The sequence below is a fragment of the Nelumbo nucifera genome, chromosome 4, assembly GCF_055504915.1.
Source record: "Nelumbo nucifera cultivar China Antique chromosome 4, China Antique-T2T, whole genome shotgun sequence".
Lineage (NCBI taxonomy): Eukaryota > Viridiplantae > Streptophyta > Magnoliopsida > Proteales > Nelumbonaceae > Nelumbo > Nelumbo nucifera.
The window spans coordinates 85,131,931-85,156,836 of record NC_142652.1 but is presented as its reverse complement, the minus strand read 5'-3'; the positions used below and the strand labels follow the sequence as shown (position 1 = coordinate 85,156,836).

The following is a 24,906-nucleotide window of genomic DNA, read 5'->3' as shown; positions in this document are numbered from 1 at the left end:
ACAATAGGATCAGGAATGTCAATAGGAATAATAGTACCTGGTGGGATGGGATCTGTTCCCAGTGAATCTGGTGATGTTGGCGGTACAGTTTCAAGTTGCTCTACAACTTTTTATCCCAGCTGGCCCTTGCGACGATGGAGAAAGACACGAAACAGAGGATCAGGTAGAGGAGGTAGCACTTGAAATTGTTTCTCCTCCACCCTATTCTCCCCCTGAGGAAAAATCAGAAAGAAATGATCACTCTCAAAGAAAGACACATCCATAGAAACATAGTATTTCCGAAAAGCAGGATCAAAACAACGGTAACCCTTTTGAGAAGAAGGATAGCCCAAGAAGACACAAGGGAGCGCATGAGGGTCAAGCTTACCATGGATAGGAGACAAGTTTTGAACAAAACAACGACAACCAACACACGAATGGGAATAGAAAAAAGGGGGTTTTAGTGAATAGGAGCTGATGAGGGGCCTTGTACCCTAACACCCAAGATGGCATACTTTTGATTAGATAGGTAGCACATAACACAACATCCAACCAAAAACGTTTTGGAACACTCATATGGATGAGTAACCCACGAGCTACTTCAAGTAGATGGCGGTTTTTTCTTTCTGCAACACCATTTTGTTGAGGAGTTTTTGTACAAGAACTACAATGGATAGACCCGCACGAAGCAAAGAACTCTGTGAGATCACTGTGGAAGTATTCTTTGGCATTGTTAGGCTGGAAAATTTGGATCTCTGTCTGAAATTGGGTGAATATCATGTATTGGTAATCTTTTACAATCTTTGGTACTTCATCCCTGGATCGCATGGGGTACACCCATGTATATCTAGAATAGTCATCAATAAAAGTAATGAAATAGTTATAGCCAAGCTCAAATGGTAAAGTAACGGGGCCCCAAACATCAGAATAAACAATATAGAAAGGAAAATCAGATTTATTATTTCTTGAAAAAAAGATTTCTACAATGTTTGCTCAATTGACAAGTTTGACATTTGAACCTAGACAATGACACTGATTTAAATAAATTCAGAAGTAAGACCTTTAGAGACTCAAAAAATAAATGATCCAAACGACTATGCCATAAGTAAACTTGACTCATACTAGACTGACTTATAGACTCAAAGACCGCAAGACTAGATTTGTTCTCTAGCATATAGAGACCATCCACCATACAATCTCTACCAATCATCTTCCTTGAGTCCAAATCTTGTAGAACACAAGAAGAAGGGAAAAAGGTCATTGAACAGTTTAATGAATTTGTAATGCTATTGACAGAAAACAAGTTTATAGGTAAATTTGGAACATGTAATACATTAGAACGGGTAAGTCCAAAAGGAAGGGCTATGGTTCCTTGGCCAGCTATGGTGGAAAAATAACCATAAGCTAATCTCACTTTGTCCCTACCAGATAAAAGTTGATAGGACTGAAAGCAATTTTACTTACCCGTCATATGGTTTGAGGTTCCAAAGTAAATTATCCAAGGGGAATTAGGTAATGGGAAGACACATGGAAGGTTGTGGTAGGATTACCATTACCTGAGGTAGATGCAAAAGAAGTTGAGGCAGGAGGAGCAGAATCCATCTGGCGGATTGCTCTCCCATACAGATCCAAGTGGTCACAAAAAGAATTAATGATATCTTCCCGGAGATCAACAACGGATGGGTGGTCCTGGTGAATAGCAGTAGATGATTGAGGCTCCTGAGAGGCCAAGTTTGCTGTATTGAACCTTTTTTGACTATGCTGTCCCAACTTCTTATTCTGATCTGATTTCTTACTCAACTCTTGGGCGCACTTTGGCTTTCCATGGAGGTCCTAGCAAGTATCTCGGGTATGTTTGGCCTTTTGGCAATGAGTACACCATAACTTATCCTTATTTTCCACTCTCTTTTGGAAGTCACCCTTTTTAAAGGAATTTTTGCTTCCTACATCTATACCCCCTTTAGCTACTAAGGCAATCTGCTCCCCCTCGAAGCTATTCATTACACTTTGCCTACTCTCTTCGGACTGTACTAGAGCATACACTTCTTGCACTGAAGGTAGATTTTTACTTCCTAATATCTGAACTCTGAGACTCATATACAGGGTTCAACCCCAAGAGGAAGGCAAAGACCCGTTGTTGGGAAACCAGAGATTTGTAGGCCTTAGCATCAGCATCACACTTCCAATCAATGTTTTGATAGTGATATAGTTCTTTCAAAATTGAGGTCAAATTTGAATAGTAGGCTGAGAGGGTCCTCTCCCCCTGCTTACATGTAGAGTGGGCAGCTTGCAACTGGTATATTTTGGCATAGTGGTGTTGCTCTGAATAGGTAGATTTTGCCTGCTCCCAAATCTCAACAGCTGTTTCAGCCCACATGAAAGTCTTCCTGACTGGAGGCAACATAGACAGTAACAGTCATGATATCACCATGCTGTTTTCCTAATCCCACCTATCCTGCTCTACCCCCTGAGACTTTGGTTCTTTAGTTTTACCATTAATATAGCCCACCTTCCCCCTGACTGTTATGTATAATTTGATTCCCCCTGACCATTCTAGGTAGTTAAGACCATCAAAAGGTATCACAGCCATGGGAAAACTCATGTCAAATACCCCACTCACTCCACCTTGACTGGAGGGGCCACTAGACAGGATAGAATCCTCAGAAGACATATTATAAGATTTAGGTTCCCAGATCAGGTCTGTTCAAAAAAGGTCACAGTTCAGTCACAAATCATTAACAGTTCCGTTCAGATTGGTTCAGTTCAGCCACTGTTTAATTACAGTTCAGTCAGTTCAGTCAGTTCAGTCAAAGTTCAAACCCTAATTCAGTTCAGCTACAGTTCAGTCACTGTTTAATTACAGTTCAGATTCAGTCAAGTATAAATTTTAGGAATACCACACAGATCAGTTTGTCTGTACATTGCTGAAAGACAGTTCAGAAACGAAACTGGGGCTAGGCTGACTTTGTATGTACCCTTTTCATCACTTTTCTTGGATACACAGCTACTGGAAATGCTTCCAAGGAAGGTAGCCGGCCACTGTCTTACAGTTACAGGTCATTTAGGCCTACACTGCCCAGTTGTCTGGGTAAAAAAAAAAAAATTCAGGACTACACAATCCACAGTTCAAAGAAACCTAGCAGTTTCATGTCATCTAGACCTCCAAAAACCCACTTACCTGAGTACAAGAGAGGATCACACGATCCACAGAAGATAGATTTATCCTCCTTCCTTAAGTGTTTCTTGGCACACGCCCAAGGAAGAAGAGAAGAAGACTAGCAGAACACCCTTCAGATCAGTCTGATCTGCTTCTTGATCAGATTTGATCCACAGCAAGGAGAGTAAAAAAAGGAAACTTTATCACACTCTTTCTGATCTCAGAAGGCCTGCTCTGATACCATGTTTTCAGGTCAGATTTATCAGAGAAGGAGAGGAAGAGAGGAGGAAGGAAGAGGAGGAAGAGAGAAGAAAATTTGGATTCAAAACTTATGGCTGGCGGCGCTAGCTATTAGCTTTTATATTAGGGCGACCCAACTTATAATAAAAATTACAGGAATTACAAGAGCTCCCCTGCGGCACTAAGGAACAGAAAAATAAATAAACAGCTAGGAGAAACTAACTGATTTCAACAATCAATAACATATTTATTTTCCTAAGAAGCAAAACTAAAAACAAGAAAAGAAAAGAAAATATACTTGCTTATAATGAAATATTGCAAGGCCTCCCTAACTGTTGAAATTCTCCCAATATCCAGCATATCTTGAGGATCATTTGACCAAGAGATATATGCACAAGACAGAATGGAGTGACGAAACAAAATTTACGCACACACATATTCATGTGCACATACATGTGTGTACATACCTACATGCATACATATTTAATAATATTTATATATACAAATATGACGACATATTGGTTCGGGTTGGGTCAGGTTGCACAAGACCTCAACCCTAACCCGAAGTCAAACTTAGTCCGATCCAGTCCAACTTGATCTTTTCGGGTTCAGTTTGGGCTAACTTGGCTCAATTGCATCTCACTGTATTTGCTTATGCTTGAGAATGAGAATTGGCATAATGAGCTACCTATTAATAACTGAATGTGTGTGTATGTCACATTTTACAGAAGTAGGTTACTCACTAAGTGATTGATTTTGTTATTTGATTTCATAGGCTATGGGATCTTGGTCAGCAGCGATGTGTGCATTCTTATGCTGTACATACAGACTCTGTTTGGGCACTAGCGAGCACTCCAACATTCAGCCACGTTTATAGTGGTGGGAGGGATCTTTCTGTAAGTATTGTTTCCATTAAATTATTTGTCTTGGAAAAAATTCCTCCCCCCATTCCCAACAAAAAAGGAAAAAGTTATTTTGGTTCTTTATAGTTTATATGCTGCAACTTCTGTCACTTTCATCTATAATCCTGGTTGCTATTTCAGTTATACCTGACGGACTTGACGACAAGAGAGAGTGTTTTGCTTTGTACAAAAGAACACCCTATTTTGCAGCTGGCCTTGCATGATGACAGCATATGGGTTGCAACTACAGATTCTTCTGTACATAGGTGGCTGGCTGATGGCCGTAACCCTCAGAAGGTTTTTCAAAGAGGTGGTTCATTCTTGGCTGGCAACTTGTCCTTTACCAGGGCCAGAGCTTGCTTGGAAGGCTCTACTCCTGTAAGTTCTGTCTGCCCTAATTTATTTTATGGTGAAAATTTATTTTGTAATTGCATTTCATGGTGAAAATTTTGATGCCTGAGGAATTAGTCCTAATTTGAGATAAACTGGTACCTGTCATTATTATGTTAACAATATATTGAACTTAACAACACTGATAATATATATATATATATTGAACTTAACATTTCCTCCAGGTTCCATTCTCCACTACCTTCCAGGTTTGCTTTTTTTTTTTTTTTTTCTTAAGACAATTTGCAGGAAACACATGTTTTCTTTTATTATAGTTCTGGCCTTGTAGGACACTTTTGAGACTGCATTTGATTGCACATATTAGTAAACCACACTATTTCTGCCTTTTGTTTCTCCTTCACATGTTCTCTTTTAGTTTTGACCATGAAAACTTTTAAAGCTTCACTTTCTGTAGCTTTGCATGCAGTGCAGTTTAGTTCAATATGTGATTTAGTCCTTTACAAGTTAGTTTGCTTTTTGGTTGCAGAATAGATATATGTTTAGGGTTGAATGAAACTTCCAACAAGTTAGGGTCTATTTCTTGTTGGGAAGGTAAAATCTTAACCTGAGAAGTATTAGAAAATTTGAGTTTCAGAGAGGCCACTTCGTGCTAAAAATGATGGAGGTTAGGACTTAGGACTGTACTGTGTCTAGTCCATCCCTTCCAATTGGACAGCCGGGACCAGCCTTCATAATGGAATTTTGACAACTTGATCTTGCAAGGCCATAAATGATTTCATGAATGACATTTTTCCTCCACTGAAAATGTCAGGTTTCTTTGTTAAAAATGTCTTTCTTTTCTTTTGCTGAACTTATTTTTTCTAGGTCCTTGGAGCTTAAAAAAAAACTTTCTTTTCTAGGTCCTTGAAGCTTATTATTTGATGTGGACCATGTATAAGGGGCCATTGCTTGAAGCAATGGTAAATTCTCAAGATGACAAGTGTGAGAATGCAGGTTCATGTCTTACAGTGCCCACTTCATGCAAGATATTGTCGAAGGTTAGGTCTGTATATGGTCAGCTGGGACCAACATTAATGGCCTCTAGAATTAGACCATGTGACTTTCCCAACCTTTTGTCTCAGTTATGAGCCAGTCGGACTGGTGACCTAGTGACTAGTCACAATCCCAGTTTGTATCAACCTCTAATGGGTTATATTACAAAACCCATTGATTTGGTCAATGACTTGCTGACCTGGATGGTTGAACTGTTGATCCAGCTGAACTGTTCAGTGGGTCATTGGGTTTTTATACCCTTTTATCATTTTTTTGGAATTTTTTGAACTGCTGACCCATTGATCAGGAGGAAAATGGTTCAACATCTGGGCTAGGTTTTAAAAATGGGGGTCTTTAGTAGGCTGACTCATACTGAGTTTATTTTTTTTGTAATACTTTAAGCCTTGTAGACAATTCAATGTTCATAAGAGTTTGGTGAAAGTTTTAATACTCTCTGCCAACCCCCAACCCTCCTTTTCCAAGCTTGGTACCACAATGTATGATAAGCTCACACTGAATATGGCACTGAACAGAATGGAATGGTGAAAGGCATGGAACAGGATTCAAGTAGCTGACATCATATAGTTGGCAAAAAGCTTAGATAATGATGATTTTAAGCCTTGTAGACCATAGTATGGTGTAGGGCCTATAACTATGTGTATCATTTTCAGTTTTCTAGCGCCTACCATTCAATACATGGTTATACTATGTGCCAGACTGGGCTCCTGTGGCGGCTTTTTGGTACATTTGGCAGAAGGCAGTTATTAGGATATTCAAGCACAAAAGTAGCTCCACTGATTCAGTGTTTTAGAAAATTTTGGGAAAATGTTTTCTTGGCTTTCTGTGAACAAATTGTTTAAGAACAGAATTTACAATTCTTTTTTTTTTTTTTGTATATAATAATCTTTTTATAAAGCAGGGTTTGGGGGTATAGGACTGCATGGGCAGTGATTGTAAAATCCCTGTGTACAGCAGCCTGTTGTACATGTTTTCTCTCTTTAATGATATTATTATTCTTTACCTCTTCTCCAGAAAATAAAAAAAGAAAAAACAAAGCTGAGACAGACTGGACCAAAAATTAGCTTGAAATGATGATTGCCACGTTTCCTTGTTTTATTCATTTGGACACTGCAAAGAAAGAAGGGTTCAGTTGCAGCTCAAAAACCTCCATAAAGACTGACATTGCAGAGATCAAATTGCAAGGTCTATTTGACTTGCTGCATTTTTTAAATGCTGTAAGGTTATCTCTATATCCCATCCCTCCTCCCAAGACTACCAATAGTTGGGAGCAACATTGGATAATGGCCATTTTGGATTTGTAGACCATATATTGCCTTTTCTTTGTTTTAGTTATCTTTAGTAGGTTGGCCTTTAGTTTGAAGTTTATCTTGGTAGTACTAAGACCAATCTAGATATATATTTCCTATTTCCAAGTATAGTCTCTCACGACCCTTTTGCCTTTCCTCAAAAATACTCCAGCAAACTGCAAATGGAATGCAGCTCCAAAATATCTTTGCCTTCTTGCTTCCATGTATAACAGGCCACGAAGAGAAAATCCCTTTGGGAAGCTTTTGTCTTCACATGCCTTTACTCAACAAGTAGAGAGTAACCCAACATAAACTTAGTGAAATTGCAATGAATGAAAAGATGCCTGTTCTCTTCTATGTAGTTGCAGCATAAGTAGCATCTATTTTTCATCTGAATTCTCCTCTTCTTAGCAGCCAAGTTGAAGCTTCCACCCTAGGTGATGATAACATATTTCTTTGTTTTATGTTTGGACATTGTAAAAGGTTCAATTGAAGCTTAAAAGCTCCAAGAACAATGCAAGGATTAGATGGAAAAATACATCTGATTCACTTATTTTTTTCATCATCATTGAATTATCTCTCGGTATCCAATCCTAAGTGTACCCTGATTTGTACCCAATTTTGAATTAACATTATTTCTCATCTGGAAGATGGTGGGCGTTGGTGCAACGGTTGGGTTACTCCATTGTGACCTGGGTAACCTGGGTTCTAATCTTGGAAATAACCTCTCTGTATGTGCACGAGTCTCCCTGCATTGGTGGGAGACTCGTGCACTGCACTGGGCTGCCTTTTTTATTATATCTCATCTGGAACCTAAGTGTACCCTGCAATGGGGAACACCATGAGCTCCTGTGGCTTCAGTGACATGTACTATCTATGTTTATGTAGCCCAGATACAACCCCAGAAGCTTCTCCTTATGTTGCATTAATACTATTAAAAAAGTACAACTGGCACCAACCAAAGGATGGCTAAAAAGACCAAAATCATAAACAGCCTACAAGGAAGCCCAAAATGAAGCCCCCCCCTATTTACTCCTTGCTTTGCTAGAGCATCATCCATTCCATTTTCTCATCTTCTTACCCACTTACACTGTACCCTTAACTCCCTTGTTAAGTACAATATTTCCCTTAACTGTTGCTTGTAAGGCCATGCACCTAAAATTCTTACCTGCATCCAGCCGGTTACCAGCTAGGAGTCACCTTCCACTTTTAGCTGTTGCATACCCCGCTGCTTAGCCGGTCTAAGACCTTGTATTAAGGCCTTTATTTCTGCCCGAAGTGAGTCTCCCACCCCAATTGGACCCGAGAAGAGGGCCAGCACTTTTCCTTCCTCATCTTTGAAGATTCCCCCAATGCCTGAAGGACCTGGGTTGCCTAGAGAACTTCCATCAAAATTCAGCTTCACTCTAGCCTGTAGAGAAGGGGACCAACTCTCCTACACTATATGAGAAGTGGAGGAGGAAGTAAACATAGCACTCCAACCTCTAACCAAATCATCATAAGAGAAGTCCTTGAAGAGTTGCAGAATTTTCAGCAAATGTAAAATTTTGATGGTGATGCCCTCGACAAGTGCTTCCTTTGATTTTTCCCTCCCTTGGAAGATCCTATTGATCATTTCTTCCCAAATTGACCATATGATGGCTGCTCTTGTTATTCTCCACATCACCCTACCCTTTTTCTTTGGTTGATGGAAAGCTAGGGTCAAAAAGGCTTAGCACACACGATGGGGGGTTCCAGCTACAACAAAAGAGAGAAGAGAACCAGTCCCAAATGTAAGAAACAAAAGGACATGATATAAATAGGTGATTCACCGTCTCACCATTCCTCAGGCAAAGGCAACAAATGTTAGGGGACAGGCACCAGTTTGGACTTTTTCTTTGAAGTACATCCAAGGTATTGATCTTTTGGAGCACCACTTCCCACTTCCCAGAAAAAAGCCCTAACCTTTGTTGGAACAGGAGTAGACCACACTTCTTTCATAGTAGGAGACTGAATTAATTTATCAGATCTTGATTGCAAATGAGTGTGTAGAGGAGATGAGGAGATCTAGGAAAAGCAGTTTTGTTTGTTAGCTGGACTTGGAGAAAGCCTAGGATCTGGTGGATTGGCAGTTTCTGTTAGAGGTCACGAGGAATTGTGGGTTTGGGGAAAAGTGGTGCAGTTGGATGATGGGTTGTGTCAGTAATTGTCACTTTTCCATCCTAGTAAACGAAGTGGTTAGGGACTTGTTTCCAGCCTGTAGGGGCATTAGGCAAGGGGATCCCCTTTCACCTTTTCTCTTTACCTTGGTAGCTGATGCTTTTAGTCAAATTATCACTAGGGCTGATAGGGAAGAGGTCATAAGGGGGTGGAGAATAGGCAGAAACCATGTTACAGTTCTGCATCTTCAGTTTGCAGATGATTTAATAATATTTTGTGATGGAGGCTGTTGAAATAGCTTAGTTTGTTCTGGTTCTTTTATTCAGTTAATTTAATGATATTCTGTTTATGACTGTAAGTGCTGCAGGGGCATAAGAGTCCTTTCCCCATCTTTTAAGTGTCACCCTATATGATATAATATATTTTGGCACCATCAGAACTGATTTGATTCCCAAACACTTTCTCTTCTCTTCTCCCTTCTTTCTTCTCTCTTGCCTCTCTTCTCCCTTATTTCTTTTGTATTTTTCTGTTAATAGAGGCTTTAGTGAGGCTTTGGTGAGAGCTGCAAAGCAGGGATTAATTTGGAGAATGAGGAGATCGAGGCTATTTCCCATTGCCTTGAATGCTCTACTTCCTCTTGGCCTATGTCCTACTTTGGGTTTCCATTAGGGGCAAATCCTAGGGAGAGTTGGTTCAGGACTCCAGTCATCATGAAGTTTGAGAAGAGGTTAACGGTGTGGACTAAAAATTACATCTCATTGGGTGGAAGGATTTCATTGATAAGAGCTACTCTTACTAACCTACCTACTTAGTCTTTAGGATACTGCCTAGGGAAGCAAAGAAATTAGAAAAATTGATGAGAGACTTCCTTTGGGATCCAGGAGAGGGGAAAAAAGATCATTTGATCAGATGAGAGGTTGTGGGTAGAAGCAAAGAGGAAGGGGGATTAGGTTTAGGAAATTTGGTCAAAAGGAATTTGGCTCTACTAGGTGAGTGGTTATGGAGATGGTGAAGAGTATTCATGGATGCTCAGAGAATGGATGGGAAGTTGGTGCATCAAGAAAGGGCTAACATGGCAACACCTTGGAAGGCAATCCACAAAATTCTCCCAAAGTTTCTCAGTTGTGTTCGGTATGATACTTGTTCTGGGACTTCTGTTTGTTTTTGGGAAGACACTTGGGATGGGGATCTCACTCTTAAAGATCTTTTTCCTTCCTCGTTTTCTGTTTCTTGGTTAAAAAATGAGTCAATTTCAAAGTTCCTTCCTTCTCCGTTAAATCCATTGGCCTTGTCTTGGGATTTGGGTTTTCGTCGAGGGTTAAGGGATGAGGAAGTTGATAGCCTGGCAATTTCAAAGTTCCTTCCTTCCTTCCTGTGGTTTCTTTTTTAAGTCACTTTGTAATACCTCCTCTTAATAGGCTTTCCTGTCCAAAGAAGTCTAGTGTAGGCCGATCCCCCCTAAGGTAGTGGCTTTTTCTTGGGAAGTGTGCCATGGGAAAGGAGCAGCCAGGCATTGAAGGATTACATCTTAAATATGGCAATACATTGGTTAAAATCTATGGAATTGTTTTATCCCTTCTCCTTTAATAACCTATGGAGGAACTAGACAACAGTAGCAAGCTGCTCTTCCATAAAGGGATGGGGTTTCTACAAACTAGGCCCCACTTCCACAAGGTTTCCTGAAACTGGATTTTGATGGCAACAACCAGGGCAACCCAGGGTCCTCTGGTCTGGGAGGAGTTTTGAGAAATGAGGCTGGAGAGGTGGCATCTCATGCCTCTCCAAGGGATTATATCTTCCTCTTGATCTTAATGAAATGTGATATTATTTATCAAAAAAAAAAAGAAACAAGAACAAGAGAAAAACCTTGAGGGGGATTCCGACCTGTAGAGATGATGGGCCGAATGGGCCTCAGTTTCTTTATTTTTCTTCAGTTATGTGATGGTGGGTCGAATGGGCCTTAGTTTCTTTGTTCTCTTTAAGTTATGTGTATGACTTATGTTTGTTAGTAGTGGGCCTTAGTTATGGGCCTGTTTTTCTCTTTTATTATTGTCTTTAGTGCTGACTGCCCTACTAAGGGTAACCATGTAATTGTCCTCATTATTACAATCGAAGAATAAAGATATTGTTGGGGGCTGAAGAGAGGATTAAACAACTCTCTTTTCTCCTTCCCTTTCTTCCATTTCCTTCCTCCATCACTTCTCTCTTTTCCATCTCCTTGAATCTTCTCCTCTCATGTTTTTTCTTTTCTCTTGTTTTAGATTATTGCAGGTGGGATTTACAACTTAAATTCTACTATCCACACAAGTCATGTATGCTTTCTACTACATGAACCCTCAGACTCACGTAAGGAAGAAATTACCTTGAATTTATTCAAAGAAAGGGAATACAAAGAAGGGAACTTATCCTTTTAAGGGAGTGTTCCCACACCAAATATCCTCCCAAAACAGAACTTTGTTACCTAAGCACACATCATACCTGGTGTATGGTTGAAAGGAATGCAGGAGATCAACAATGGCTTTCCAAGGAGAAAAGTGAGAAGCCCTTGAGTCGACACCAGCATCCCATCCATTTGCTTCCAAGCCATGTATGTTTTCTACTACAGAGTGTCATAAACTGTTTGTCTCTAATGGAAACCTCCACAACCACTTCCCTAGCAAAGCCAAATTTCTTAACCTAGGGTAAAGAGGAAGGGGGTCTCCTTGTCTATGGCCCCTCTTAGTAGGAAAGAAGTCCCCAACTACTCCATTCACCATGACAGAATAGTGACAAGTAGTGATACAACCTTTAATCCATTTGCAGCATCTCTCTCCTAAACCTTTGTTTCTCAAGATGAAGTTTGCAAATCTGGCCCTTTTCTCCTTTTCTTTTCCTATAATCCATGCACTCATTGGCGATTAGTATTTGATCAGCAATTTGTCTCCCTAGCATGAAATCCCCTTGATATTGAGAAATTAAACTAATAGGCCTAAAGTCCTTGGGTTGAACTGCATCCACTTTCTTGGGGATTAAGGCTATAAAAATAACATTTGTACCCAAGTTACAAATCTTGGTAAAAGGCCATTGTGAAACCATCTGGGCCTAGGGCTTTTGATCTATCCATAGAGAACAAGGCATCTTTTATTTCTTGAACCTCAAAAGGCCTCTCTAAGGGTTCCAGAAGCTCCCTCTCTCTGATTTGCCAGTCAAAACCCACTAAGGGTTCCAGAAGCTTCCTCTCTTGGCAACACTTCTCCATTCCACTCCAACCTTACTACATTAATCTTCCTTTTTCTTCCATTTGCCAAATTATGAAAGAACCTTGTGTTAACCATCCCCTTCTTTTAACCAGTTGCATCCTGCCTTTTGTCTCCAGCTTACCTCTTCCTTCCCTAGGGTTTCCTCTAATTCTTGTTGCATTATTTATTTATTTTTATCATTAACAGAAAACTTTTATTAATAAGAAAGATTGAAATACAAAAGGTAAACTCTCTTAACTCTCCCCCTAGAGAGAAAATTACAATGTAGCCTAAAACAATTGCCTTTTCCCATCCCCTGTTTGGCCAATGCGTCTGCAAAAGAATTGGCACACCTTTTAACCCATTATGTACGCACTTCCATACCCTGAGTTAACCATTTGAATTGTCTTCGCTCGTTAATGTATGTCCACAACCCATCATTTGCCTTCTCTATCCAAGAATCTGCCCTAGAAGGGTCCAAGAAGACCTTTTGCAGAATTTGAACTAAAGACCACACCAAAACCAACTCTAATTCTTTGAGACTTCTTCTATACCCCAAATCCCAATTGAGTTGAGTCCCTAGACCAGAAAAGTCAACAAAGGAGGATGCAATCTTATTTTTGTACCTAGAAAGGGAGAATAAGGAAGGGAATTGATCTTTAAGTGGTACCTCCCCCACCCACACATGTTCCTAGAACCTCACCAAATTTCTGGAGCACAAATTATACTTGACAAAGGGTAGAAAAAGAGGGAAGATAGCATGAATAGCTTTCCAAGGTGCTACAGTAATTACTCGAGATGAAATTCCTGCGTCCCAACCATCAACCGCCAACCCATGTATGCTCTTAACCACCTTTGTCCACAATTTATCCTGATCCACCAGAAATCTCCACAACCATTTCCCCAACAAAGCCATTTTCCTCTTCTGAATGTTCCTGATTCCTAAACCCCCCTGAATCCTTACTTTTACTCACCATTTGCCATCCAACCCTATGATCCTTCTTTTCCTCTCCAGGCTCCCACAAAAAATCCCTCATTAACTTCTCTAACCTTCTACAAATCCTCAAAAGGCATCCTAAAAACTGACATGAAATAGACTGGCTGATTAGCCAAAGTAGATCTAATCAGAGTGATTCTTCCACAAAGAGAGAGATGGTTCCTTTTCCAGAATTCCAGGAGGCTAGCCTTTATGAGAACCTATCCACTACCAGGTTCCAAAAGTTCATACTTCTAGGATTTCCGCCCCAAAGGTAGCCCCAAGTAATTCAGTGGCCATTCACAAACCTCACAACCCAAAATTCTTGCAGAATTAGCAACCTCTCTTTCAGATTAATGCCTGCCACACAGCCCTTACTGAAGTTAACTTTCAGATTAGGCATCTTCTCGAAAACTTGAACTACCTCCTTCAAATTCCTCACCCAGTTTAGATCACATCCCTCACAAAACAAGATAGTATGATTAGCAAACTGCAAATGGGTGACTGGCACTCTCTCTCTTCCCACCCTCCAACCTCTCACCAAACCTCTCAAATATGCTCTCGAGATAAGGATACCTAGCACTTCAGCTACTAGGGTGAAAAGGAAGGGAGAGAGGGGTCCCCTTGTCTAATACCTCTAATAGCTGGAAAATGATCCACTATTGCACCATTCACTGGAATTAAGTAGTAACAAGTACTTCTGCAGCCTTTAACCCATTTTCACCATCTATCCCCAAATCCAAAGTTCCTCATCACTTCCAGCAAAAATTCCTAGTCCACCAAGTCATATGCTTTCTCTAGATCAAGCTTAAAAATCAACCCTTTCTTTCTAGATCTTTCTCTCCAGATTTGGTCTGTGATTTGCCTATCGATAACAAAGACACCTTGATTTAAGGATATAAAAGAAGGAAGCACTGATTTACATCTTCTTGACAGCACCTTGGTAATAATTTTGTAAAGACTATGGACCAGACTAATGGGCCTAAACTCCTTCAATTAGATTGCCCTATCTTTTTTCGGAACCAAAGCAATGCAGGTAGAATTTAAATCTGGATTTATTTCCCTCTACTAAAAAATCATCAAACACCTTTTGGTTGTCCTCCTCCAAAATGTCCCAGTAGTGCTGGTAGAAGGCCATAGTAAATCCATCTGAACCTGATGCTTTAGATCTATCCATAAAAAAAACCGCTTCCCTTATTTCTTCCAAAAGGAACCTTCATTCTAGCCAATTCTTTTGCTTTCCCATCATTCTTGGCCACTCCAACCCTTCCACATGAAGCCTTCCAGCTAGAGGTTTTCTAAAAATTGACTTTAAATGATTCACAAAGGCTCTAGCAATTTCACTCTGTTGAACAACAGTCTCACCTTCAACCTCTAATTTAGAGATGAGATTTTTCCTCCTTCTGTCATCAGCTAAAGCGTGGAAGAATTTTGTATTTCTATCCCCCTCCTTTATCCAAGTTTGCCTAGATTTCTGTCTCCAACTTATCTCTTCTCTGATTAAGATATCCTCCAATTCCTTTCTTAGTCTCCCTCTTTCCTGCTTCTCTCTTTCTCCAAATATTCCATCATTCTCTTTACTGTCCAGCAAATCAATATTATCAATTTCCTCTTGCTTGTTTGCTTCCAGTCTCCCAAACTTCTGAACATTCCATATCTTGATTTTTGCTTTCAACTCAATATTATCGATTACCTCTTGGTTGAATGACCTTTTATTTATCAATAAATGTAGATGTGCCAGTACTGATTATAAATAAAGAGGATGTCAATCTGTCTTCTGGCCCGATTGTATGTTTATGGCTTCATTGACCTTTCGTTTCTAGTATTAACACTAGAGAACTCATAATTTCCACAAATTTGAGCTTGCTAGCAAAAAATGTAGATTTTAAATGATGTTGATTTCTTGGTTGTGTTGTAGACTCCTTATATGGTGCTGTAGATTTTCTCGTTACATATAGTTGGCCCCTATAGGCAATAGCAGTGATCATGTGCCTTTCTCTCTTTTATTTGAATATAGCTCAAGATAGGAGTCACCTGGTTGACTGAAAAACAAGCATACACAAAATTAGAGAAGACCATTCAATTTCTCCATCCTGTTCTTGATGGATTGGTTGGATTCTAACTATCATACATAGACCAGGTAAAATTAAAACAAAAATTATCTAAATATCCTATACAATCTAAATTGGACATAAGGCCAGTAGGATGGCACTCATGGGCTATGATGTACAGAAGTCTATACATGCTATGTGTACCTGTGTTGGATATTATACTTTCCCAATACTACATTGGATGTTTAGTCTGAGAAACCGTTTTAAATGTTTTATCTTTTCTTGTATTCATTTATCAGAATCATTCCAATTATTTGGTGAATTTACCTTTCTCTGTAGTTTGTCAGCCAATTTACTTAATTAGCATTTTGATAAACTCTTCTTACAACCTGAAATTATTATATTGAACCTGTTTCTTAACTCTCAGAAGTTCTTACCCTGCCCCCCTCCTGGCAGCCTCTTTGTGGGTCTGGTTTGGTTTTTTGGCATTGAGAAGTACTTACTGTTTGACATTTTTCCAGGTCCCTGTTTACAAGGAACCATCTTTTACAATTCCTGGAACCCCAGGAATTGTACAGCATAAAATTTTAAATAATAGAAGGCATGTCCTGACTAAGGTGATTATGATGCTTGCCTTTGACATGCCCATTTTACAGGGTTTTTATTTGTTTTTTTTTTTCTTTTTGTATATACTATGGTCATGATTAAAAAATGCCGGTATTGGTTAATATAGTTTTATAACCTAATCTCCCTTTACTTTTCTTTGGTAGGATACTGCAGGCTCAGTGAAGCTATGGGAGATCACCAGGGGCATTGTGGTTGAGGATTATGGCAAGGTTGCTTGAGTAAAATTGTTCCTTATGTTTGATTGTTGACTAAAGCAATATCATTGTTAGTCATGTGGATGTGCTGGAAAGGAAAAAGTACTGATGATAATGCCAAGTTTTCTTATTTTGTGATGCATTGTTATGGATTAATTATATTGGCTACTTTGCAGGTTTCATTTGAAGAGAAGAAGGAAGAATTATTTGAGATGGTTTGTAAATATAAGATATTTGCATTCAATACCATATACAATTTTCAGTTCTTTAGACGACCTTTCTGTTTTCATTTATTTTTGGCTTCTCCAGGTAAGTATTCCTGCATGGTACACTACGGATACTAGGCTTGGAAGCTTGTCCATCCATTTGGATACCCCACAATGCTTTTCTGCAGAAATGTACTCTGCTGACCTTAACATATTTGGGAAACCTGAGGATGACAAGGTAAATTCTTTAATTGTCTTTCTTTGTATCTTATTTAAGCAATAATATTTTTTGATTGTTTATTTATAGTAATATGAAAACCTTTTCTTTCTTCCCCTTTTGGTGATATAGTGCAGTTACTTGAAAAATGTCTTTAATATTTTGTTCTATAATAAATTAGATGCCCAAAATTGTAGTCATTTTATAGATTATGCAATATATGATAACATGTTGGGGGCTTTTCTTTTTCACATTTTTCTTGATGAAGAATTCTCTAAAACATAGTTGTCAAGCGATCCCTAGGCAACAAGGCGCCCTTGGAGGCTTGCCTCACCTAATAGCGAAGTAATTTTGTACATTGTGTTATAAAATACTTTTCTATTCTTAATTTTTGGAGTTTATAATTTTTAAATAGACATTATTGAACTAAAATATTCATTTTGTGTGTTTATATACTAATTTCTTTTTATTATTTTCTTATTTGTTAGAGTTTAATCAACATAGACATTGCTAAATGTTGTATTGAACCCTCAAAAACTTCTAGACTTGAACCAATATGTAATGAAGTGTGAACCAACATGAAAAAGAATAAATAGTAAATCAAGAAGAAAATAGGAAGAAGAAATAGAGAAGAAACCAAGATTTAACATGCTTCGGCTTGGTAGCCTACATCCATAGGAATAGAAGGAAAAATATCTACTATGAGAACAAGAGATACATGGCTGACCTCTCTACAGATCACAACAAAATATCCACTGTCACTCAACCCTAATCCCACACAACTAATGGCTTAAATAAGAAAAAGACCCAATTATATCCGAATTTTACATAGGCCCCCTTCCTTTCATAAATACATACAAGTCCCCAAAATTTCTCAACATTACAAATTTACCCTTATAACTAGGGATGGATTCGAGTCGAGCCGAGCCAAATACTACCAGGCTTGAGCTCGGCTCGAGCTCGATTTTGAAAAAAAATATTATATAAAAATATTTTTATTTGATATTTAAAAAATTAAGAATTATAATATTTTTATTATATATATATTATTTTCTATCATTTTATTATATATATAATACATATTAAGTATCAAATATATATATATATATATATATATATATATATTCGAGCCGGCTCGCTCACGAGCTCTAGTAGGCTCGAGCTCGGCTCGTTTAATAATCGAGCCAGTGAATTGGGCTTGAGCTCAGTTGAAACTGAGCCGAGCCGAGCTCGAGCAGCCAAACACAATATCTATCTACACCCTCCCTCAAACTCAAGGTGGGGAAGCCAACTTGAGTTTGCAAGTAAGGATATTGAAGCAACCTCCATGAAAATTATTGTATTGTTGAAGCAACAACCATGAACTTGAGATGTTGAAGGGGCCTCTTAGAAACCAAAGTTGAATGAACAAATGTTAGAAAGCTAGAGTAGAGCCAAGTGATGTTCTAGTAATCACCAAACTAAAGCTGGCCAATACAAAACCAACACATATCATGCCAAAGAATTGAAGTTAGCCATCAAAAGGCCAATCACAACCATTGTGCTGAAGACCCAGCAATGTCAAACAACTAGATAATCGGAAATGCTAATAGAATTACCAAAACAAAGTTGGCTAGCGGAAAGCCAACCGTAGTGAACTCCATAAAATAGAGCTAAGATTTAGAGTTGATCAACAAAAAGCCAACTATGAACTCCATAAACCAAATCGAGTAATCAGAAAGCCAGCTAGATAAAGTGAATTAAAATCCCATGTCACCTAAGGAGATCAAAACTCCAAGGATTTCTTCAACAATAACTCAGAACTGATGAGCATAATAAAGGATCATTGTTCAAACATTTTGTCAAACATCTTCCATGCAAAACATAAGGTAAACAAACCAGATATTGATCGATGATAGTAGATCTATCATTCACCAAAATATTCCAAATATCAAACCAAGCCACAAACAAGATCGGATTAGAACCAATCATAACGATGGAGAACCATTGTAAAAATTTTTCACTATCAAGACATTTCTCGAACACCAAACAGTCACCTTGAGATCCAGTATCACATACTCATTGATAATCATAAATAGATCGGAAAAGTTGTAGAGCTCCCAAAGAAAACACCAAACTTGACTAAATGATCATCTGCCAACCTTTAAGATAGGCCTTGTTTGGCACGTCTTTTTGCGCAGGCTGTTGACTGTTTAGATGCTTGGCAGCCTGTGTTTTGGTCTTTTCCCACTTGGTTGGGAAAAGATCTTGCTGTCAAAAGATGACGCCCTGAAAAGACTCGCAAAGCCCATTTTGGGCTATTTTCGGGGAGCTCCAAATGGAGCTTTTTGACTTTTTTCATCGTGTCTTTGTGTGGAAAGATGTGCGGGAAGATGCACCTTAACCAAACGGTCTTCACGCTGCTAAGATCTTAATGCAAAAGCTCACATTGTCTTTTGGTTATCAAGTCTGCCAAAAAACGATGTCAGCTTTTGGTTATCAAGTCTGCTAAGATCTTAACTGTTCCTTCTTTTCCTTTTCTTTTCTTTTATTGAGGGCTTAAGTTATATTTGGAAGATAAGAGTGTTTGTCTTCCCTTGTTGTAATTATTCTTCTGCTGTTTCAATGAATTTAATGAATCTGTTATTGATCCAAAAAAAAAAAGACTTGCCAAACGACACCATAGGTAATCAAACAATTGATATGCAATATAGAAACCAGAATTTAATTGAAGATATGAACTAGTTCATATGCTAAGGAGGGAAACATAAATCCTTTCGTAGAGGGAGTCCTTCCAAGGAGCCAACAAAAGAGAAAATCCAAAAAAAAAAAAAGCAGCTTTAATAGTATAAAAAAATAAGGACTGGAAGATGCCCTAATTTATCATACAGATCAGATTTCCTTACCCAAATGACCCTTTGATCATCTTTCTCATATAAAAATGACCTGAACTCTAACGCATGCTCTGATACCATGTCAACCAACAAGAAAGAGAATAAATAGTAAATCAAGCAAAAAGTGGGAACTAGAAATAGAGAAAACATCAACATTTAACTTGGTTCGGCTCGGTAGCCTACATCCACGGGAAGAGAGGGAAAAATATCCACTATGATAACAAGTTATACATTGGCTGACCTCTCTACAGGCTCACAACAAAGTATCCGCTCTCACCCAACCCTAATCCCACACAACCAATGGATTAAATGAGCAAAAGACCCAATTATATCCGAATTTTACATAGGCCCCTCTTCCTCTCATAAATACATATATGTCCCCAAAATTTATTTTACAAATATAGCCTTGTAACCTAACACTCTACATGAAGAACTTAAAATTTTCTTTTTCTGTTACAAAAACAAGGGTTTAGCGCCTATGTTTTTTGAATTTTCTTTTCTATCTTCTTTTTCTTCTTATGAATATGTTGATTTCCTATACTTGAACATGAAGTTTATACTTATGAAAATTATGGATAATTATTAAGAAAATATGGTTATGGAACATAGGGAGCTACCATAGGGTATATGTTTTTTACTTAAAAAGATCCATCGCCTAGGTGACTAGGCGACAAGGTGCCCCCTGTCACCTAGCCTTGTCTTGGCACCTTGAAAAGTACGCTATAAAAATTTGGTAACTAATAGATGACAAATGCCTACTGTATAGTTATTTTGTCTTATTCTCAATTCTTTTAGATCGGTAAACTTAAATTTATTAATATGTGAAAAAAAATGATGTTGCATTTAATATATATATAATGCAATTAGATATGTTTCTGTATAGCATTCAATATGGCTTTGTTAAGAAAAATGCTGATGTGTAGTAGCCATACTTACCTTAGCTTTCCTCATCTTGTTAGTTGGCTGAAGTTGTTTATCCTGAATGTTCTGGAAAGTATATTTTACTTAGGGTCAGTTTGGAAGGAGTACAAATATGAATATTTAGAGTGCAAAACAGTGTATTTTGTATGTATTTGTACTGTACATATTTGCATTTGTATTCCTTCCAAACTGAGCCTTAAGTATTGATGTATTTTGGTTCCTACTCTGGAAACCTTTAATGTTTTAGTCTACTACCAAGCTCTCTATTTTAAAACTTCTGTTGTTTTTTGATAGTAAGGATAAATATTTTATTAAAAGGAAAAGAAACTACAAATGATTATGGTTTTTCTTTTTCATTAGAGATAAGGGATAAAAGGTAAGGTATAAGAGCTAGATTTGAAATATGTAGCTCCCCCCTGTAACTTAATGTATCCATTGGAGATAAGTATAGAATTAAAACTATCTGCCCCTTATATGGGTCCCCAATACAGCTTCTGTGAAAGGTAAGGAATTGTTGAGGAATGCCTAATGAAAAAGGGGTAAACTAGTATTTATAATTGTTAACGTGTGATCTGGTTTAGAGAAGGTTTAGGAATGATAGTATTTTGAATTGCAACACACATTTACCATAATTATAAAAACACCCCTGGACCCAAAAAGTTGAAAAGACACCCATAATTCCTCATATATTGAACTATAAGGTGGTATTTGAGGACTGTTGAAATAGGTATTGAAACAAATGCAGAAAAGTCCCCAAACTTTAAAACAACTTAAATCCATGGATAGTATTACCATGCTCTCTGATTAAAAAAGGTCAGTCCAGTGCACCAGGCTGCCACCAATGTGGGGTCTGGGGAGGGACTGATGTAGGCACCTTACCCCTGCACGTATACAAAGAGGATGTTTCCAAGATTTGAATCCTGGTCACCCAGGTTGCATTGGATCAACCCAATTGTTGCGAAGGTCCACCCTCACCATGCTTTCTGATTGATATAAGGTGTAAAATTTATACATCTTTAGTGTTTAAATTAATAAAGATTATTGTTATTTATCAAAAAAGTAGGGGTATAATCTCCACCCCCAATGCTAGTGCTTCATCACAGACAAGTAGGTTGCTAGTTTACTAAAATGTTGAATGGGAATTTTCTAAATTTGAAACCTCTTGTTGATTCAACTTTCAATACCTATTTTATCAGTTATCAAATAACAAATGGTTCATATTGATTGGATCCACTTCCAATATATTAAAACGATTATCATACCTTTATTGCCCAAAGAATATTGAAAATGCATGAATAAAGAAAATTTTTCAGAAAACTCCATTTCTTGAACCTTCCCTAGTCAAATTATCTGCTGCCAGACTTAGCTGATCTTGGAGATCATCTAAACATGACCTCCATACTGGCTGTCAATAATCTAGCCTCTCTTATTGCATGCCAATATGGCCATAAGCCAAATTCAATGGTCTCCATCTATCTAATTATAAGGTGAGAGTCTTCTTAAATAATTAATAATCAATTAATCTTTGATAATCCAATACTTTAGCTAACCTCAGTCCTTTGTAGTAGGGCTGTAGGGGTAGTAGTTCTGCACACATTGAATTACCCTTTCTGATTTCTTAAAGCCCTTCCAATACCTGATCTTTCTGGATTTTTGAGATGCTATTCTTTTTATTATCTTGTTTCTCCTTCTCAAATGGTAAACTGCAAATTTGTTGTTTTATCACTCTGTTGGAGTTCTTATACCCCATTTATGAGCATCTCTTGCCTTAAAAAATACAAGTATCCTTTCCTTCCAAAAGCTATCGAAAGGAGCTAAGTTCCAAATAATATGAATTACCATTGTTTCTTTTTCTGGATTATTGGAGTCAACATGTTTCTCTTCTATTAATTTACATGTACTATGCAGGTCAATCTAGCCCGGGAGACCCTTAAGGGGTTGTTGGCTCATTGGTTGGCCAAAAGGAAGAAAAGATCTGGACAACAGGCTTCAGCTAATGGTGATGTTGCATCAAAGGACATGGCTGTTAGAAACCATTCCCAGTCAAGAATTGAGATTGATGGTAATGCAGACAGTGACTCAATGGTCTATCCTCCGTTTGAGTTCTCAACAGTTTCCCCACCCTCTATAATTACTGAGGGTTCCCATGGAGGTCCATGGAGAAAGAAAATAACTGAGTTGAACGGAAGTGAAGATGAGAAAGATTTACCATGGTGGTGTCTCGATTGTGTCTTGAATAATCGATTACCACCCAAAGAAAATACCAAGTAATGTTCCAACCTCAAGTGCATCTCTCTCTCTCTCTCTCTCTCTCTCACACACACACACACACACACACACATTTCTATAAAACTCTTGCTTCTAAAGGCTTACTTGGACTAAGGTGCTGTCTCTATTTCATTTTTGGGTAATTTCTTTAGGTGCTTATTGTTGAATTTGTAACAAAATAAGTACAATTTTTTGGAGAATGCATTTTCACAACAGCCCAGAGATGTCTGAGCTTCTTGAATATATATGTTCAGATTTTTCATCAGAAATTTATTTACCTGTAAGAAAATCTACATTCTAGGTTGATAAAAACTAGGAATTGCATCTTGTTGATTGTCAACCACCTCCTTTCCTGTTGAACTTAGAAATAGAAGAAGAAAAGTTCTTTGTATAACTTCATTTTGAGTTTTTTATTGTTTGATGTAGATATGACAGTAATTAAATGATTCTTAAATTGAGTTTGTTGTTGTTCTCAACAGATGCAGCTTTTACTTACATCCATGCGAAGGTTCAACTGTCCCAGTCCTCACACAAGGGAAACTAAGTGCACCTCGGATACTGCGGATACATAAAGTATGTGCATTTAATTGTTTGCTTTGTTGTTGATTTATCTTTAGATTGGTCAGAATCTACATGCATGGATTGGTCATATATACACACACACACACAATGTATGTACATCTATTTATTATGATGGTAAGTGGTCTTCCTCAGATGGAGATTGTGTGGATGTTTAACCTTTGGATATTTGACAGGATATCCTGACTATTATTTCTATATACTTTGGCCTTGAATTGCAAATATTTTTGGACCTTCTTTAACAATGTTATGTGTAGTTATGCAGCCATTGGCAAATTCTAAATATATATGAATATAGGGAATGGCATCAGTGCCCTGTTCAAAGCTCAAATTTGTACTTCACGTTTGGGTTTTGGGCCAGTCCATACATGAATTCATACTCAGCATTTGAGTCTTAGCTTCTTATTGGACCAAATTCAGATATCTCTATCTGAATTTGATCCAATCCATTTGTGGCACCACATGAAATCTCTTATGTGGACTTGTTTAAGGAGTTTGGTGAAAAGAATTCTAATCACTGAGTAATAAATTTGTATTATTGATATGTTTGTCCAGGTTGTTAACTATGTCGTAGAAAAGATGGTTCTTGACAAACCATTGGAAGGCGGAAATTCAGATGGAACATATGCTCCTGGTTTGCCTGGGCAATCACAACTTGCAACACTTGGAGGGGATGGTTCATTCCGCCCTGGCTTGAAGCCCTGGCAAAAGCTAAAGCCTTTTATAGAGATCCTGTGCAATAATCAGGCAAGTAATTCTATCAAAGATATTTGAGGAAGTTATCAAGTAGCTTGTTAGCCAACTAAATTAGTTTATGGGTTTTAATGTGTTCATGATTCATGGACCACATGTGAAGAACCAAACTGCTTTATCAATGTTGTTCTAATATCATCATTGCAGGATCCATGTTTCTTTTTGAAGAGACCCTCCCTGTTACACTCTTAACTAGCCTTGACAGGCCAAAAGATCACTGGGTTGCTAGTTCTCAGTGCTAATTCTTCTATATATTCACCGTAACTAGTTACCAAATGGTACCCATTTTCCCACTGGTCATTACCCTTCTATTCTTCTACCTGATTCTAAGTTTCAGTTCTGCTCCAGTAAGTTAAACCTGCCAAAATCAACCTAGTCTGAATTCTTGTGGATTTTCTTCTCATCTCAATTATTTTATTTTTGATTCCTAAACAGAGTGATTTATGAAGAGATGGGGAAAGGTGTGTAGCCAAGTGCAAGTCTCACAGTCTTGACGTAAAATAGTGTAATGCAATTTGCAAACCAATTCCATATATAAAATATATGAAAGGAACCCTGAACTAGACTTTAGAAAGTGTACAATCTCTTAAGGTGCCAATTTTTTGAATTTTCAGGTTCTTTTAGTATCCTTGCTTTTACTACATCTTGAATTTTTCTACAATTTAATATTTGTTTCTGAAAATATCATCTGTCCATGGTTTTTTATATGTATGTAATTGTTTACTCTTTTGGACACTTTAATCATCCCACTCGAGTTAATACTGGTTTAGATTATTGGGTGTGCCCTTGTGCTGTGGTTTTATTTATTTTTTGATATACAAGGAAATATTACACCCAACACAAGACCTGAACACCAAGCATATCTGCTAGAGGTAAGAACTTGAGCTCTTGTTGAGTGGCCAAATCTTCTTGAAAT

The 24,906-nt window shown here is 38.0% G+C and overlaps 1 protein-coding gene across 8 annotated transcripts in view; it reads left to right on the top strand.

Moving 5' to 3' along the window:
• LOC104585918 (uncharacterized) overlaps positions 1-24,906 on the top strand; it is a 73,996-nt gene that overhangs the window by 46,162 nt on the left and 2,928 nt on the right. For all 8 annotated transcript variants that reach the window (XM_010242966.3, XM_010243000.3, XM_010242992.3 and 5 more), the window contains 9 exons: positions 4,152-4,272; positions 4,420-4,656; positions 15,874-15,969; positions 16,123-16,188; positions 16,350-16,388; positions 16,483-16,617; positions 22,299-22,657; positions 23,138-23,231; positions 23,793-23,984. In XM_010242966.3, coding sequence (XP_010241268.1) covers positions 4,152-4,272; positions 4,420-4,656; positions 15,874-15,969; positions 16,123-16,188; positions 16,350-16,388; positions 16,483-16,617; positions 22,299-22,657; positions 23,138-23,231; positions 23,793-23,984 — 1,339 coding nt within the window. The remainder of the gene's footprint in view (positions 1-4,151; positions 4,273-4,419; positions 4,657-15,873; positions 15,970-16,122; positions 16,189-16,349; positions 16,389-16,482; positions 16,618-22,298; positions 22,658-23,137; positions 23,232-23,792; positions 23,985-24,906) is intronic.